A 13866-nucleotide genomic window follows, 5' to 3' on the forward strand; every position below is an offset into this window, starting at 1 on the left:
AGCAGAAGGGAGGTTGGACTTTCAGAACACAGAGTAAGGAGCTCAGTAGACTCTCCAGCAAAACAAAACTTTAGTGAAAAATTATAAAAAATCATTTAAAGGATCTGGAAATTGGCCTAAGAGCATATAGCAAATGAAGAAAAATTTAGTTAAGAAAATCTAAATCTCAGTAAGAATGAGTCTGTGACGTGTGAGGTCTACTCCCCGCCTACCACCACCTCTACTCTGTGTTAAAGAAGCTCTACCCTGGTACAGCTAAGATGATGGGGGTTTACTCTCTTCCAAACTCCCAGTCTGGGACTACAGTTTCACCCCAGGAGAGGCAGGCTTCTGGCATTTCTCGCTGCTCCCAGCCCTGGGTTGCAGAAGCTCCATGCCAGGCAGGCCCAGCGGAGAGGACAAGGTCTTTCTTTTCCTACCTCATACCCACTCGGATGGTGGAGACTTTATACCAGGCGCTGAAGGCAGAGAATACTGGGACCTCAGTCCCCCCACCCCAGCTGGCTCAGGGAGGGAGGTTCCAAGCTAGGAGAGGCAAGCTGAGAAGACCAGGAGCTCCCACTCCCACTACCAGGGCCTACTTGTAGAGTTGGCGTGTCAGTTCATAAAATGTGAGTCCTCATCTTAAGCTCCATAGCACAGTGCTTCTGTACAGCCAGGAGAAAAGGTAGGTCATAATGACAGAGTTCTGAAGCTGTCTGAGGGATTGTTTTAACAGAGTAAAGAACTCCGTATCTAAGGGTGTTGTAGAAAACAATGTTGATCTTGGTATGTAGCAATCAAAAGGAGGCTGGTAGCTCTGATACAAACAAAACAGCAAAGCAGTCAGAAATTTCACAGAATCAGAGAAAGTGCAGCCAAAATGAGCTTTCCTGATGTCATAGATAAGTCTGCAATTGGAAAGTTATATGCATATGCTAGACTGCACCCACTCAAGAAGAATCAGAGCAAAACATGGGGAGACTCAGAAACATCTCTAAGCTGCACATAAACCCAACAGCACAGGATGGACACTATTTAAGCACAACCTCTAATCAAACACTGACTGAACAAGCTGCTCAGACACAAGGCAGCTCCTAGGGAGTCAGGCTTTAACAGAATATCATAGTCATCCCTGGCTATCTAGAACTGTATAATGGCCAAGGCTGCGCCTTCTCAGCAGTGATCAGAGTGGAAAACTCCAAACTAGTACTCCCTGAATGAATGTAGGGAAAAAATGTAAACTCCCCAAACTTGAAGGTATTAACAGTCTCCAAGCCACACAAACATGCAATGGGAAAGGGTAAAAATCTTACTGGCCAAGAATGTTTAAACACAATATTCAACCAAAAAATTTCTTGTACTGACCCAGGGGTGACTCCAAAATATCCAGGTCAGAAGGTAAAAACAAGGAAATATCTGAACGAGAACAAGAGAGGCTGAACGTTGAGGAGGAAATCAACTGCAGAATTAGTTCAGCCAAGTCACTAACCAACCAGCCAAGCATACAGAAACAAAAATCCTGGTGGTGGTAGTGGGTCAATAGCCAGAGTTGCTGTAATAAACTACCTAAAAATCCAGATTTCAAGAAAAAATCATGAGGTATGCCAAGAAACAAGGAATTGTGCCCCGTATACAGGAAAAAAAGCAGGCAATATAAACTGCTTTTGAATGGGCTCAGGTAATGGACTTAGCAGATCAAAACAGCTATTATAAATAAGTGCAAATACCTAAAGGAAACCATACTTAATGAATTAAGGGAAGGTAAGATGATAATATCTTATCAAATGGAGAATATAAATGAAGGTATAGAAATCATTAAAAAGAACCAAATGGAAATGCTGAAGTTGAAAAGTATAACTGAAAAGAAAAGTTCATTAGAGGGATTCAACAGGAGATTTGAGCTGGCAGAATAATCAGCAAACTTGATAGATAAATAGATATTATTCAGTCTGAAAAACAGAGAAAAAGAATGAAGATAAATAAGCAGAGCCTCAGAGAAACATAGGATACTACTACATGCATCAACATATGTGTAATGGCAGGACCAGAAGGAGAGGAGAGAAAGGTAGGACCAGAAAAGATAGTCAAAGAAATAATGGCAGAAGACTTCCCAAATTTGATGAAAAATACTTCCACACCAAAGAATTTCAATGAACTCCAAGTAGGATAAATACAAAGAGATCCACACCCACAGGCATCGTAGTTTAAATGTTGAAAGACTAAGAGAAAAATCTTGAAAGCCGCAAAAGAAAATGACTCATCACATGCTGGAGAACCCAGTTAGAATGTCAATTGACCTCTCTTCTGAAACAATGGGACCTCAAAGGCTGTGGGACCATATATTTCAAAGAATTGAAAGTCAAAAATTGTCAACCAAGAATCTTATATCCATTTAAATCAAAATTATTTTTCAAAATTAAAGCAAAATAAAGACATTCCCAGGTTAGCAAACTTGAGAGAATTCAATGCTAGCATACCCATCTTACAAGAAATAATAAAGGAGGTTCTTCAGGCTGAAATTGTCTGTGACTCTGAGCAGTTTGTCACTTTTTTTTCCTTCTGCTCCTCCATCTTGTGGCTTTAAACTCTTAAGAAGTTATAGCCTGAAGTCATGGAGCATTTGGGTGAATTTAGTATCTCTCTTTCACCTGGAAACTGTTGCTCAGTAAATTGTAGCAATAATCTGATAAGTCCATTTTCACCTGAAGATATTCCTGTGCTAGTACACAGTGGATAATTCTTCCCCAAACCTCTTCGAGGGGCAAGAAACCACTCTGTCTATACACATTATATGCAGGATAGGAACAAGGACCAAAGAGCATAAGGAACACATTTGAGATGCATACCCTATTTTTATCTTTAATCCATAATCTTGTCTTTACTCTTCTGCCTTAATTCTAACAAGAAAGAAGGAGGGTCTAAATATCAATGTCCTGAGATTTGACCTAAGCTGAATTTCAATTTAATGATTGCTCTCTTACTTCAGAGTGTGTTGAAAAACCCTAGAATTTATTAGAGTTTTCATCTAGGTGCAGGGGCACTATCACTCATACTGAATTGAGTTGAAAGGGGCCCTCAGATTTAGTTTATAGCAGTTGTGCCTATTCAGTACACGAGATGTATAATACTTAGTTGCACATCCGTGTGGCTTAATTTACTGTGGCTTCCTTCAAGGGGCTCCGTGATTCTGATTTGTTTCTAGGAACTGTGATCATTTTTAATGTTCTGCCTATTTAAACATAGATTTCTATAATAAACCCCAAACTGTGGCTATTTTTCTACTTTAAAAATTACTGTTTTGTATGTATGTTATAATTCTTTGAACCAAAGAAGAGTGTTACTCCTTCTAGATTGTTTGTCTGGTTCATGTATCTGGATCAAAAGTGAGAAGTAAGCAGTAGGATCCTTCAACCCCTATTGCCTCTGTAAAGTAAAAAAGGCAATAAAATCCATGCATTTCACTATTAAAAGATTCCCTTAGTCCCTCTCTTGCCTGTTCCTCATTAAAAAAAAATGATTGTGCTGAGTTTGATGACTTGTTTTCTAAGCCAAAGCCATGCTGAATTAGAAACATACAATTAGAAGGAGGGAAATTTGTTACAGGAACACACTGACAATAAGGGGAGAGGCAGAAAAACAGACATGAAACCTGAGAAGCATAGTAGTCTGGGATCATTCAATGAAGGCCAAAAAATCTTACCCAACTCAGGAGTTACTGAGGGTATCACTATCAGAATAAGTTAATGAGCTCTATTATGATGGCTCTGGATCATAAGAGTGATTAAGTTATGTCTGAATACCTGTTTCAGAAGGGAGGGAGGTACATAATACACTTTAGTAAGAGTACTGTTTAGTAAGGGTACTTCTAAAATGAGAATATTTTGATGATTAAAGAGTTAGTCATGACTCCATAGTTTCATGTGACAGACAACTTTACCTCAACTGGCCTAAGACAAGGAGAATTCATTGGCTGTAATTGAACAATCCAGACATATTTGGTTTCAGGAAAAGATTGATCCAGGGGCTTAAAAGATGTTGGCAGGGTCTGCTTCTCTCCATCTTTCAACTCTGCTGTCGTGTATGTTGGCTTTGTTCTTTGGCTTGGGGTTGTGGTGAGATGGTAGCCAGCAGTTCTTAGACTTACATTGCTATGGTCTGAACTGTGCCTGCCTCAAATTCACATGTTGAAGCCATAACCCCCAATGTGACTGTATTTGGGGTAAGGAAGCAAATAAGGTTAAATGAAGTCAAAGAACAGAGCAGGAATCTGATAGTAACCTGATAGGATTAGTGTCCTTGTAAGAAGAGACACGGGAGAGCCTTCCCTTCTTCTCTCTCCCCTCCATGTGAGGACACAGCAGGAGCGTAGCTGTGTGCAAGCCAGGGAGAGAGTTCTTACGAGGACCTGCATCAGCTGGCACCTTGATCTTGGACTTCCCAACCTCTAGAACTGAGAGAAAATAAATGCCTGTTGCTCAAGACGCCCAGTTTAGGGTATTTTGTCATGACAGCCCAAGCAGACTAAGACATTTGTTCTTTCAGATTCAAGTCTATGGTAAGAGCATGCATTCTTCCAGGGCAAGTCTGGTTCTGATTGGATCACACACCCATTCCTGAGCGAACCCACTTGGTGGTGGCATTCAGTGCTCTGACTGGCCAAGCCTGAGTCTTCCCACATCCGTGGAACTAGAAGTGGGTCACTAGTCTGGGCAGTATGGATGGAGTAGGGGAAACAGCAGTTCCCCCACAGCAAAAACAGGGTGGTATAACCAAAACAGGGGGTGAAACTATGTGTCAGAGAAATCCTCAGCTCTCTGAGAAAACTTGGTTCAACAAAGTGATCAATCCTACAAGAGATTAACGAAACCTCTGAGGTTTAACTATGACATTTTTCCTCCTAAGAAGATGATACCTGATGTGAAAAGCTCTTTAATGAACTACCATGCAAGAAGATAATGCAATATCCCCTGGGTTAAACAGTTGGGGTCAAGATTTTAAAAAATAAGAATTATCTTCTTATTTATATTTTTGGTAGAGTTGGTTTGGACCTCTGCTTCCTAAGGTGTACCAAAGCCAGCTAAACTCGCTGGCTGGAAGGTGGAACCAGGAAGCTTGAGAGCGAGAAGATGGACTGAGAGCCGCTGCCCAGAGGGGCTGGAAGAAGACCAGCAGCCACTCTTCTGGCTTCCTGGGCCGACACATGTGGCCCACCTCTGCTGGATTCTGTCTGTGGTTCCAAGTTGAGACTCAAGTGAACGGGAAGGCTCACCGAGTAAGGCAGACAGGGAGCAGCTACACTGTGTACTCTAATAACACTCCCCCCATGTGTTTTCCTTGGTCCCTCAGCTCCACCAAAAGGGTGGATGAAGGAGAGAGAAAGTGCTGTTCAGGCTACAGAACTCAAGCATGTTGGGGGAAGCAGTTCACCTCAGGTCCCGTCTTAGTGACCTTAGCAAAGCCCATCCAGCTGTGGAGAAGCTCACCGCAAGTTTTGCAGGAAACACCTGGTCCACTCTATTCCTGGTGTGGTGTAGAGGTGCCCCTTGAAGTTTGTTGTTCCATTTTGCATCATTAGGTTCTGGAAGGTTTGGAAACGCTCCATCACTCCGTCTGTGATGGTCTCTTTTCTCCTGCTCTCTCCTTTCCCTAACAACCTTTGTGATCTTTTTGAAGTTTTTCCCTTGGAGCATGTCTTTTAGGCTAGTGGCTGAAGCTCAGACTTACTGAAACCTGAACTTGGTCTAGCATCAAGATCTGACCCAGTATTTTAATTTGTGATTTTTTTTAGACGAAGTTGATTGCTTGGCCCATTAGTTCTTAGAATCAAATTGACATGACCCCAAATGTTACATCAGATGGTCCAGTATATCCTAGCCAAAAAATATTCATAGGGCTTTGCTCTGTATTGCTTTCAAGATTTAAAATATCATCTTCAAAAGGAATTTTAAAACCCTTATAAGTTCTTTTCAGCTGCTGTCCAGCATTTATGTTTGCTCCAGACTTCTAAGCACAACACTGTTCTTGTCATTTTAATTTCAACTTACTCATGTGCCCTGTAGTTTTCTTTTTTATAGGTACAATTCAAATCATAGATAGGAGACCACATTGGAGAATTGGCCTATGTATTTAACATTTATATTTATGTTGATGTTTGGCTCAGCTCTGTGTCTCCAGCCATAGGCTGCCGTGCAGCTCTCTCGTGTAACCTGGTCACTTGGGGGGGCTTACTCTTCTCTTTTCCTCCTCCCACCGCATCCCCCTTTATTTTCTTCCTCCTTAAGCCCTCAACTCTGCCTTCCTCTCCTTCTTCATTTTTCTCTTCTCCTCTCCCACCCCTTCCACCTCCTTTTCTGGTGCAATTTGCTAGACAGCAACTAGTCAGCGCTTAGAGCAGAGGCTGGGGGCGGGTAGGAATGTGGAAACAAGTGGTCCTCCCATGACCAGGACCTCAGTGCATGTGAAGTGCGGCTGCCCCCAGACTTCCAACACAGTGACCCGACCCAGGGCCCAGAACCGTGCCCATTAAACTTTGCTATAGTCTTTGGGTCATGGTGACAGATCTTTCCTTAAAAACCATAAATAGGTTGCCAGCACAAGATTGACCTTCTACCTGTCAGCATGTTCTCATCAATCAGACCAACCAGCCAAGAGAAGAGGCCAAACAGCATAGGCTGATGGCGAGTGGTCCTGCAGGGGGAGGTGTCCAGCCTGGGGTGCTCCCAAGAGAGCCCTCCCAGCCTTTCCAAGGGGGGAAACAAAACCCCTAGGGCTGAGCGTGGGGAGAAGTAGGGAGCCAAGTCCTGCACCAGTTTGCCTTGACCTGGCCTTTCACTTTGTACTTCAGTTTCTGTCTGTGAGAACTCTGAGGGAGGTGACTGGAAGAAGCCTTAGCATTTGCTGCAGGTTGAGTCCACCCTAAGCCCAGTTAACCAGAGAGGTGCATGGTGGGAAGGGCTGTGGAACTAAAGGTTGGCTTTGTGGCTCTGACTGAGGAAGGTGCCAGCGTGCTTTTCCAGCAGAAGGAAAACCTCCAAAATCATGAGCAAGAAGAGAGTCTCTAAAACAACAAGGAGCTCTGTTTGCCTTGTAACTGACATTGTCCAGAGTGTGTTGCCCCACTTGGTGAGCTGATTTACGGAGGGAAAAGAGGATGGAGTCACTCCTAACAATACCTGTCTCACAGCAGTGCTGCGAGGGTCAGTAAGAGAATGCACGTCAAGAACCTGCACAGGGCTAGACCCCTGGAAAGATTTCCATCGTTGCTAATTTTTTCATTTAACAAGCAGCCATTTGGCTTGTACAAGGGGTCAGAACACTGCTTGATGCTGGGAGACACTAGGGAGCACAACAGATGAGCGCTCTGTCCCCTTGGGCTTTTGTTAGCATTACTTTTGACCATCTTTGGGAGTAAACATGCCTCAAAGCACAAACAATGAGCAGTAGAAGAGAAGAGACTCCAGACGACTTTGACCAACACAAAGAGCAGAACTAAAGCATTTTTCAAGAGTGAGGAAAGGCCGCCAGTGTTGAGTTGTGAGTTTGGGATCTGGCAGCTTCACGGATAGCTGGACTGACATGAGGAGTGTGATGCCAGATGGAGTAATTCACGATTGTAAAATGTACATGTGTTGAAGGCTGGGTAACTGTGTCACTTGAGACTCCCTGGACAACCCCTGAGGCCTTCAAGGCCCATATCAGCGTCACTCGCATTGTGCTGTTTGGAGGGGCCACCTCTCTGCTCTGGCTGCTGCAGACGCCATGACGGCCTGCATGCATGGTTTTCTCTCTGCACTCACTTCCCTGAAGTAGCAGAGAGAGGCTGTGTTCATCAGAGTTCTCCAGAAAAACAGAACTGATAAGATGTATGTGTGTGTGTACATATAGAAAGAGATTTATTTTAAGGAATTGGTTTACATAATTACATAATTGCATAATTGCTGGGGTTGACAAGCCTAAAATCTGCAGGGCAGGCCAGTAGGCTGGAGACCAAAGAAGAGGTGAGGTTGCAGCCTGAGTCCAAAAGCAGTCTGGAGGGAGAATTCCTTCCTCTTTGGGGACCTCAGCCTTTTCTCTTAAGGCCTTGAACTGACTGAAGGAGGCCCATGCACACTGTGGAGGGCAATCTGCTTTACTCAAGGTCAGGTAATTTTAAATGTTAATCGTATCTTAAAAAAACACCTTCATAGCAGCATTTAGACTGGTGTGGATGATGCCCTATGGCCTAGCCAAGATGACATACAATTACGAACCATCACAAGAGCCCAAGAGCATTTCCTCAGTAACCTACCCTCCCGTTAGGGAAATGATCTCTGCAGACAGGGCAGGGGGCCATGAAAGAAGGCTGACCCTGCCATGGGAGATCCAAGTCCTTGCACTGCTGTCTGCCTGGAGCTGGGGAAGTGATAAGCATGTTTCTTCATCTCTCTCATAGCTTTTTGGTGACCATGGGACCGGTGGGCATAGTTTGCATCAGACCATGTCAATGATTTGCTGTTTTTAGCTCTTTGAGGTCAGGGAATATTTGTTTTTCATATTTACCTCCACCCCAACCCGAGTCATGGTTTCAGTGAACACAGCAGGCCTTCAGTCAAAGCCTGCTGGATGGATGAATATAAAGTAGGAGGGTAGACTGGTGGTAAACTGGGTCAGTCAGTACCTAATGGTACCTCTCTGAACAAGCCACTTGTCGTATCTGAGCTTTCTGGCCCCACTCCCATGCTCCCGTCTCGTCTCATCCCCACTGCTCTGGGCCTGACTGGGGTCTTTTCATTCAGCCTGCCAGTGTTCAGCCCTTGGCTCCTACCAGACACCCTGCAGCCCAGTGACTGGACAGTGTGAATGCCAGCCAGGGATTACAGGACAGCGCTGTGACAGGTGTCTCTCAGGAGCAGATGATTTCCCCCACTGCCAAGGTAGGGAAGGTGTCAGAACATTGGAGGGTGGGTTCCTCCTGAAGCGTGTGCAGCCAACCCCTCAGAGAAGCCTGCAGACTTCTGCAGACCCGGCACTGTCCCCCTCTACATGCTTGACCTGCATCTGCCTGGTTCACCCCCAGTTCAAGGCCATATGTGGAAACATATATCAGATATGCAACCTCAGAGGAATCCAGAAATCATTTATTCCTAAAATTATCTTAATCCCCATGTGTTATAAATCTGTGTATTTTGATTTGCATGTAAATTCTCTGTGTATCGCAATGTGGCAGTGGTGACCCGTTTAATGAGCCAGGTGTTCCCGTTCCCCTCCCCGAGGCATCCTGGCTCTCTCTGGTCCTGGTCCTGGGCACTGGTGTGGGCTGCTCCACGTCGGGGGTGTTCCAGCGGGTCCCCCTTGCTGGCGGCAGGGCAGGCCGTCTGCTGGGTCTCTGCCTGGGGGTTGTGTCATCACACACTGCACGGGTGTGAGGGGTGGGATGGGGTGACCGAGAGTCTGTTCAGTGAGGAAAGAGTGAGCTGGGGAGGAAGCGTCCTGCCGCAGGCCATCCTCAGTCCTCGTCCCTCCGTGGCTAGGGGAGGCAGAGCCTGCGGCCTGGCTGCAGAGGGCTCAGAGCAAAGACGCCCTGTGTCCCCGTGAATGCCGGCGCAGCCGCCGCTGACTGGCACTTCAGGGGCCCCTTTCCCTGGTGAGAAGAGGTGTTTGAGGAAGGCCACCCCAGGCTCTCCACCAGGAGCATGTGGTTTCCTCAGAACCCCCCTGCTCCTGATGGCGCCTCGCATTCAGAGTCACCTGTACAGAGGGCCACGGCTCAGCTTGATTCCCCAGAACCTTACTCAGCAGAGTCCTCGAGACCAGGATTCCTTGCAGGTAGAAACTGTGGCCAGCAGTCAGAGGGGACAGCTTGCCTTTGACAAGGGCTGTAGTCCGAGAGTGCTAGGCTGTCCCCGGGTGGTGCACCGCCTCTGCTGGGTCAGGCCTGGAAGGGCTGAGACTGTGGGCAGAGGGGCTGGGCTGCCGGATACAGTTTCTCCAGAGCTTCATGCAAGAGTGGTCAGCCCAGGGAGGAGCCAAAGGCTGTGTCCGGCCGGGTTGAAAAACAATAAAAAGCTGGAAGGATGTTGACTGTTACAGAATTTAAGAGAACATCAAAAGAGACAGAGATAGAGAGAGGCATCAAGTCATCCAGGGAGAGGCTGAAGCGGAGATGAGGGGACACAAGTGCAGGCAAAAAGTCTATGGAACAGCTTGTAAGAAACAAGATCATGTTATGGGTTTATTTAAATTATTGGAAGGCCAGGCTCAGAGCAGGCTTACCCAAACTCTCCTCATGTCTAATGTGTCATAGCAATACTGAGATATTGCAAGATAACAATTTATTGATGAGAGTTGATACTGAGCTTGTAATGCTACATTGGCTAAGGCAGAAAAGCAAACTAATTAATTTTAGAAATAATTTTGTACAGACGGGGAATAAGGGGGTTGTGATTATTAAAGAATTAAATCTTGACTAACTAAAACTGCACTTAACAAATTGTTAACTTTTTAAGGTACAGTTAAGTCTCTTGGTACAATATTGCCCTCTTCTGGATAATCCTAAAGATGCTCAGACCTCTTTCCCCAGGCTCCATCACCGGTTAGCTGTGAACTTGCAGTAGTCAGCATGGGGTGCAGTTGTTCAGTGGCAAGAGGTGTAATTTGGGGACGTCTTTATCTGAATTACATGCAACAAATTTGCTACCCGTCTTTGAAAGAAAATAAATGTAGATGCTGTAATTTTAAAAACAAGTATAACTTTTAAAACTTGGAACATCAAAACAAACCAAGTGACAAACGAACATTACAACCCCAGGAATGTAAAACATTTCTAAATCATGTATATACAGGCTCCCGCAGTGCCTGTGACCCAGCCGGTACCCTCGACTCTAGTTTGGTAAGTAGAAAATTTTTAAATAGTTGCAATTCTAACTGATCTATTCTGATGCTTGTTAAATGTGTTAAAGACTAACACATTTGAGAGCTTCCTGAAAGTAAAAAGCACATTACAATAAGACTTGAACCCAAATTGCTTAAGAGGTTATTGTTCTTTTTCAAAGTATGCATGCAATATTGTGATTTTTTTCAAAAACAAAAGAATAAGGTTTATTTACACTTTTAATTCTGGAATCCTACAGTTAAGCTCATACTGAGGTCACTCTGAGAGTGTTGCCACCACTGAGCCCTGCAGAGAAGGCTGACATAACTAATTGAAGTTAAGAAAATCCAAGGCCAAGTGCACATTCAATAAAGCCTACTGTGTACAAAATAATTACAATTTAATTGCTATTACTCCAAACATAATACTGTGGTATTCTGTTTAGTTTTCCAAGCACTTTAGGAATGATCTGACCTCTTAGCCTCAGAGCCTGGCAATGCTGAAGAGAGAGGTTCTTTGTGTTATTTATGCAAGGCAGTGACTCTTGATTATTATAAAAGTACTTTCAGAGAAACATAATTCTCTACTGAATCTCAACAAGTTAAATATTCAGGTATTTTTAGATTTAAATTTCTAGACCATCCTGTAACAGAATCAACAAATAATGACAATGTTATAAAAAAGAATGATCAAAAAAATTTTTCCTGTATATTCCAATATTGTTTTAACCACAAATATGGATTCTTTGTAAAACAAATAAATGAGTAATAAAACAAAAGCAATTAGCCATCTGTTGAAATCAATCCAGTACTCTTAAACCCCGTGAAGACACTCAATTTACTTTTCATGGCCAAAATATGTTTCTGTGATGAGCTTTGTTCAGAACACATTTGAAAACAGGCCTCAATTCCAAGATGTCAAATGTTAGCTTGATTGTCTTTCTCAGGGATATTGCCAATGCAAATTTCATGTGGAAAGCCCTACTTGTAGCATCTGCAAACCACTGTATTGGAATCTGGCCAAAGAAAACCCTAATGGATGTTCAGGTAAGGGTTTTTACTCTTAATAATTTACTATATTGTAACTTCCTCTCAATTTTGTCTACCTCAGTGACTAAGCCCACAAAAGAGCTACTTATTTAATCAGTTCAGTTTGTCTGAAATTCTATCTAAATGTTTTGATGTCTTCCCCCACCCCAACTTTTGGCAGAACTGCTATCATTTTCAAAATCTCAGCAGGGGATTTATGTTCTGTTTCCATATGTATTTTGCTGTTTGTGAAGGCAGCGACTTGATAAATGGTTTATACCGCCTTGTTTTTATAATCCCCTCTTTCTGGTTTAACTTTACTTTCATCTGGTGCTTGTATTGAAGCCAGGATAGCTACTGAAAAACAGGAGGCTAACAGTGGCAAAGCGGAGTGAATACCCATAAATGGATTATATTCTCATGGAAGCATCAGTAATGACCTTGACCTCTGAATCATCTAAGAATCTCAGGATGTTGCAGCTTTTGTCTAGAGTGGCCGCAAACCAGCCATCACTCCCTGTAGATGGATGGTACTGATTTCTCACCCCAGAAAGCAGTCCCATTTTAGGCCTCAGCGGTGCGCCCTGGAACTCTGCGGGAGCCAGCTAACTGCACAGGCGGTATTGTTGGCATGTCATGTTGCCAGAGCCCTGGACTGGCCTTTGTGTAACCGTGGTCCAAGGCTGTTTTCTTCTCTTCACAGAATGCCAGTGCCTTGTGGCGGGAACTGTGAGTGGAATTGGAGAGTGTGGGCAGGTAATGGGGGTTGCTTTTTCCTACAATACCAATAGAATGTTACCGCAATTAATGGTCAAGTGTCTGTGGACGTTAACACCTCTGTAGTTGGGGGCACTTTCAGATCCTCACTGCACTGCTCCATGTTACACAGCAAGCCAGGTTTACATCTTGAAGGTAAGAGAATTCTGTAATCTTACCAAATTTTGTCATCTGGTTCATTGTTCTGCAGCAAGATGGTGACTGTCACTGCAAGTCCCATGTCAGTGGCGATTCCTGTGACACGTGTGAAGATGGATATTTTGCTTTGGAAAAGAGCAATTACTTTGGGTGTCAAGGTAAATACTTCCTGTGGTTCCTGAGTCAAGCCCCAGTGCTGATGGACACAGACTATCAGGCTAACCTTTCGTCTGAGTTCATTTTCTTCCCTCCGACCTTCTGATGGGATGAGACCGGAAAAACAGTGTCCTGGGAATTTGGCCAAATACTCAGTAGAATCTAGTAATAAATTGCAAATGGGGCTGCTGCTGCTTCTCCTCCACCACTGTTGGTTTAATTATAAACAACAAAATGGGGATAGAGGGGGAGTCATCTGTTAATATCATCAAGACTTAGTACTTAAAAAAAAATTATATATATATTTTTTTAAATTAATTAATTAATTTTGTTGTCATTAATCTACAATTACATGAAGAATATTATGTTTACTAGGGTCCCTCCTTCACCAAATCCCCCCCACAAACCCCATTACAGTCACTGTCCATCAGCGTAGTAAGATGCTGTAGAATCACTACTTGTCTTCTCCGTGGTGCACAGCTCCCCCCCCCCACATTATACATGCTAATTGTAATGCCCACCTTTCTTTTTCCCCACCCTTATCCCTCCCTTCCCTCCCTTTCTCCCCAGTCCCTTCCCCTTTGGTAACTGTTAGTCCATTCTTAGGTTCTGTGATTCTGCTGCTGTTTTGTTCCTTCAGTCTTTCTTTGTTCCTATAGTCTTTGGGTTTGAGGTGAGTCTCTTGTAAGCAGCATATAGATGGGTCTTGCTTTTTTATCCATTCTATTATTCTGTGTCTTTTGATTGGTGCATTCAGTCCATTTACATTTAGGGTGATTATTGAAAGATATGTACTTATTGCCATTGCAGGCTTTAGATTCGTGGTTACCAAAGGTTCAAGGTTAGCTTCTTTAGTATCTTACTGTCTAACTTAACTCGCTTATTGAGCTATTTTAAACACTGTCTGGTCATTCTTTATTTTTCTCCCTTCTTATT

At 43.7% G+C, this 13866-nt stretch overlaps 1 protein-coding gene across 7 annotated transcripts in view; it reads left to right on the forward strand.

The window, feature by feature from the left end:
* The window catches only part of LAMA3 (laminin subunit alpha 3), a 242243-nt gene that overhangs the window by 97554 nt on the left and 130823 nt on the right, over nucleotides 1-13866 (forward strand). For 6 of the 7 annotated variants that reach the window (XM_057504103.1, XM_057504102.1, XM_057504098.1 and 3 more), the window contains 5 exons: nucleotides 8757-8894; nucleotides 10803-10849; nucleotides 11778-11877; nucleotides 12563-12615; nucleotides 12827-12932. In XM_057504103.1, the coding sequence (XP_057360086.1) occupies nucleotides 8757-8894; nucleotides 10803-10849; nucleotides 11778-11877; nucleotides 12563-12615; nucleotides 12827-12932 (444 nt within the window). The remainder of the gene's footprint in view (nucleotides 1-8756; nucleotides 8895-10802; nucleotides 10850-11777; nucleotides 11878-12562; nucleotides 12616-12826; nucleotides 12933-13866) is intronic. The other variant, XM_057504101.1, reaches the window with a different exon arrangement.

This window comes from Manis pentadactyla, chromosome 6 (genome assembly GCF_030020395.1).
Source record: "Manis pentadactyla isolate mManPen7 chromosome 6, mManPen7.hap1, whole genome shotgun sequence".
Lineage (NCBI taxonomy): Eukaryota > Metazoa > Chordata > Mammalia > Pholidota > Manidae > Manis > Manis pentadactyla.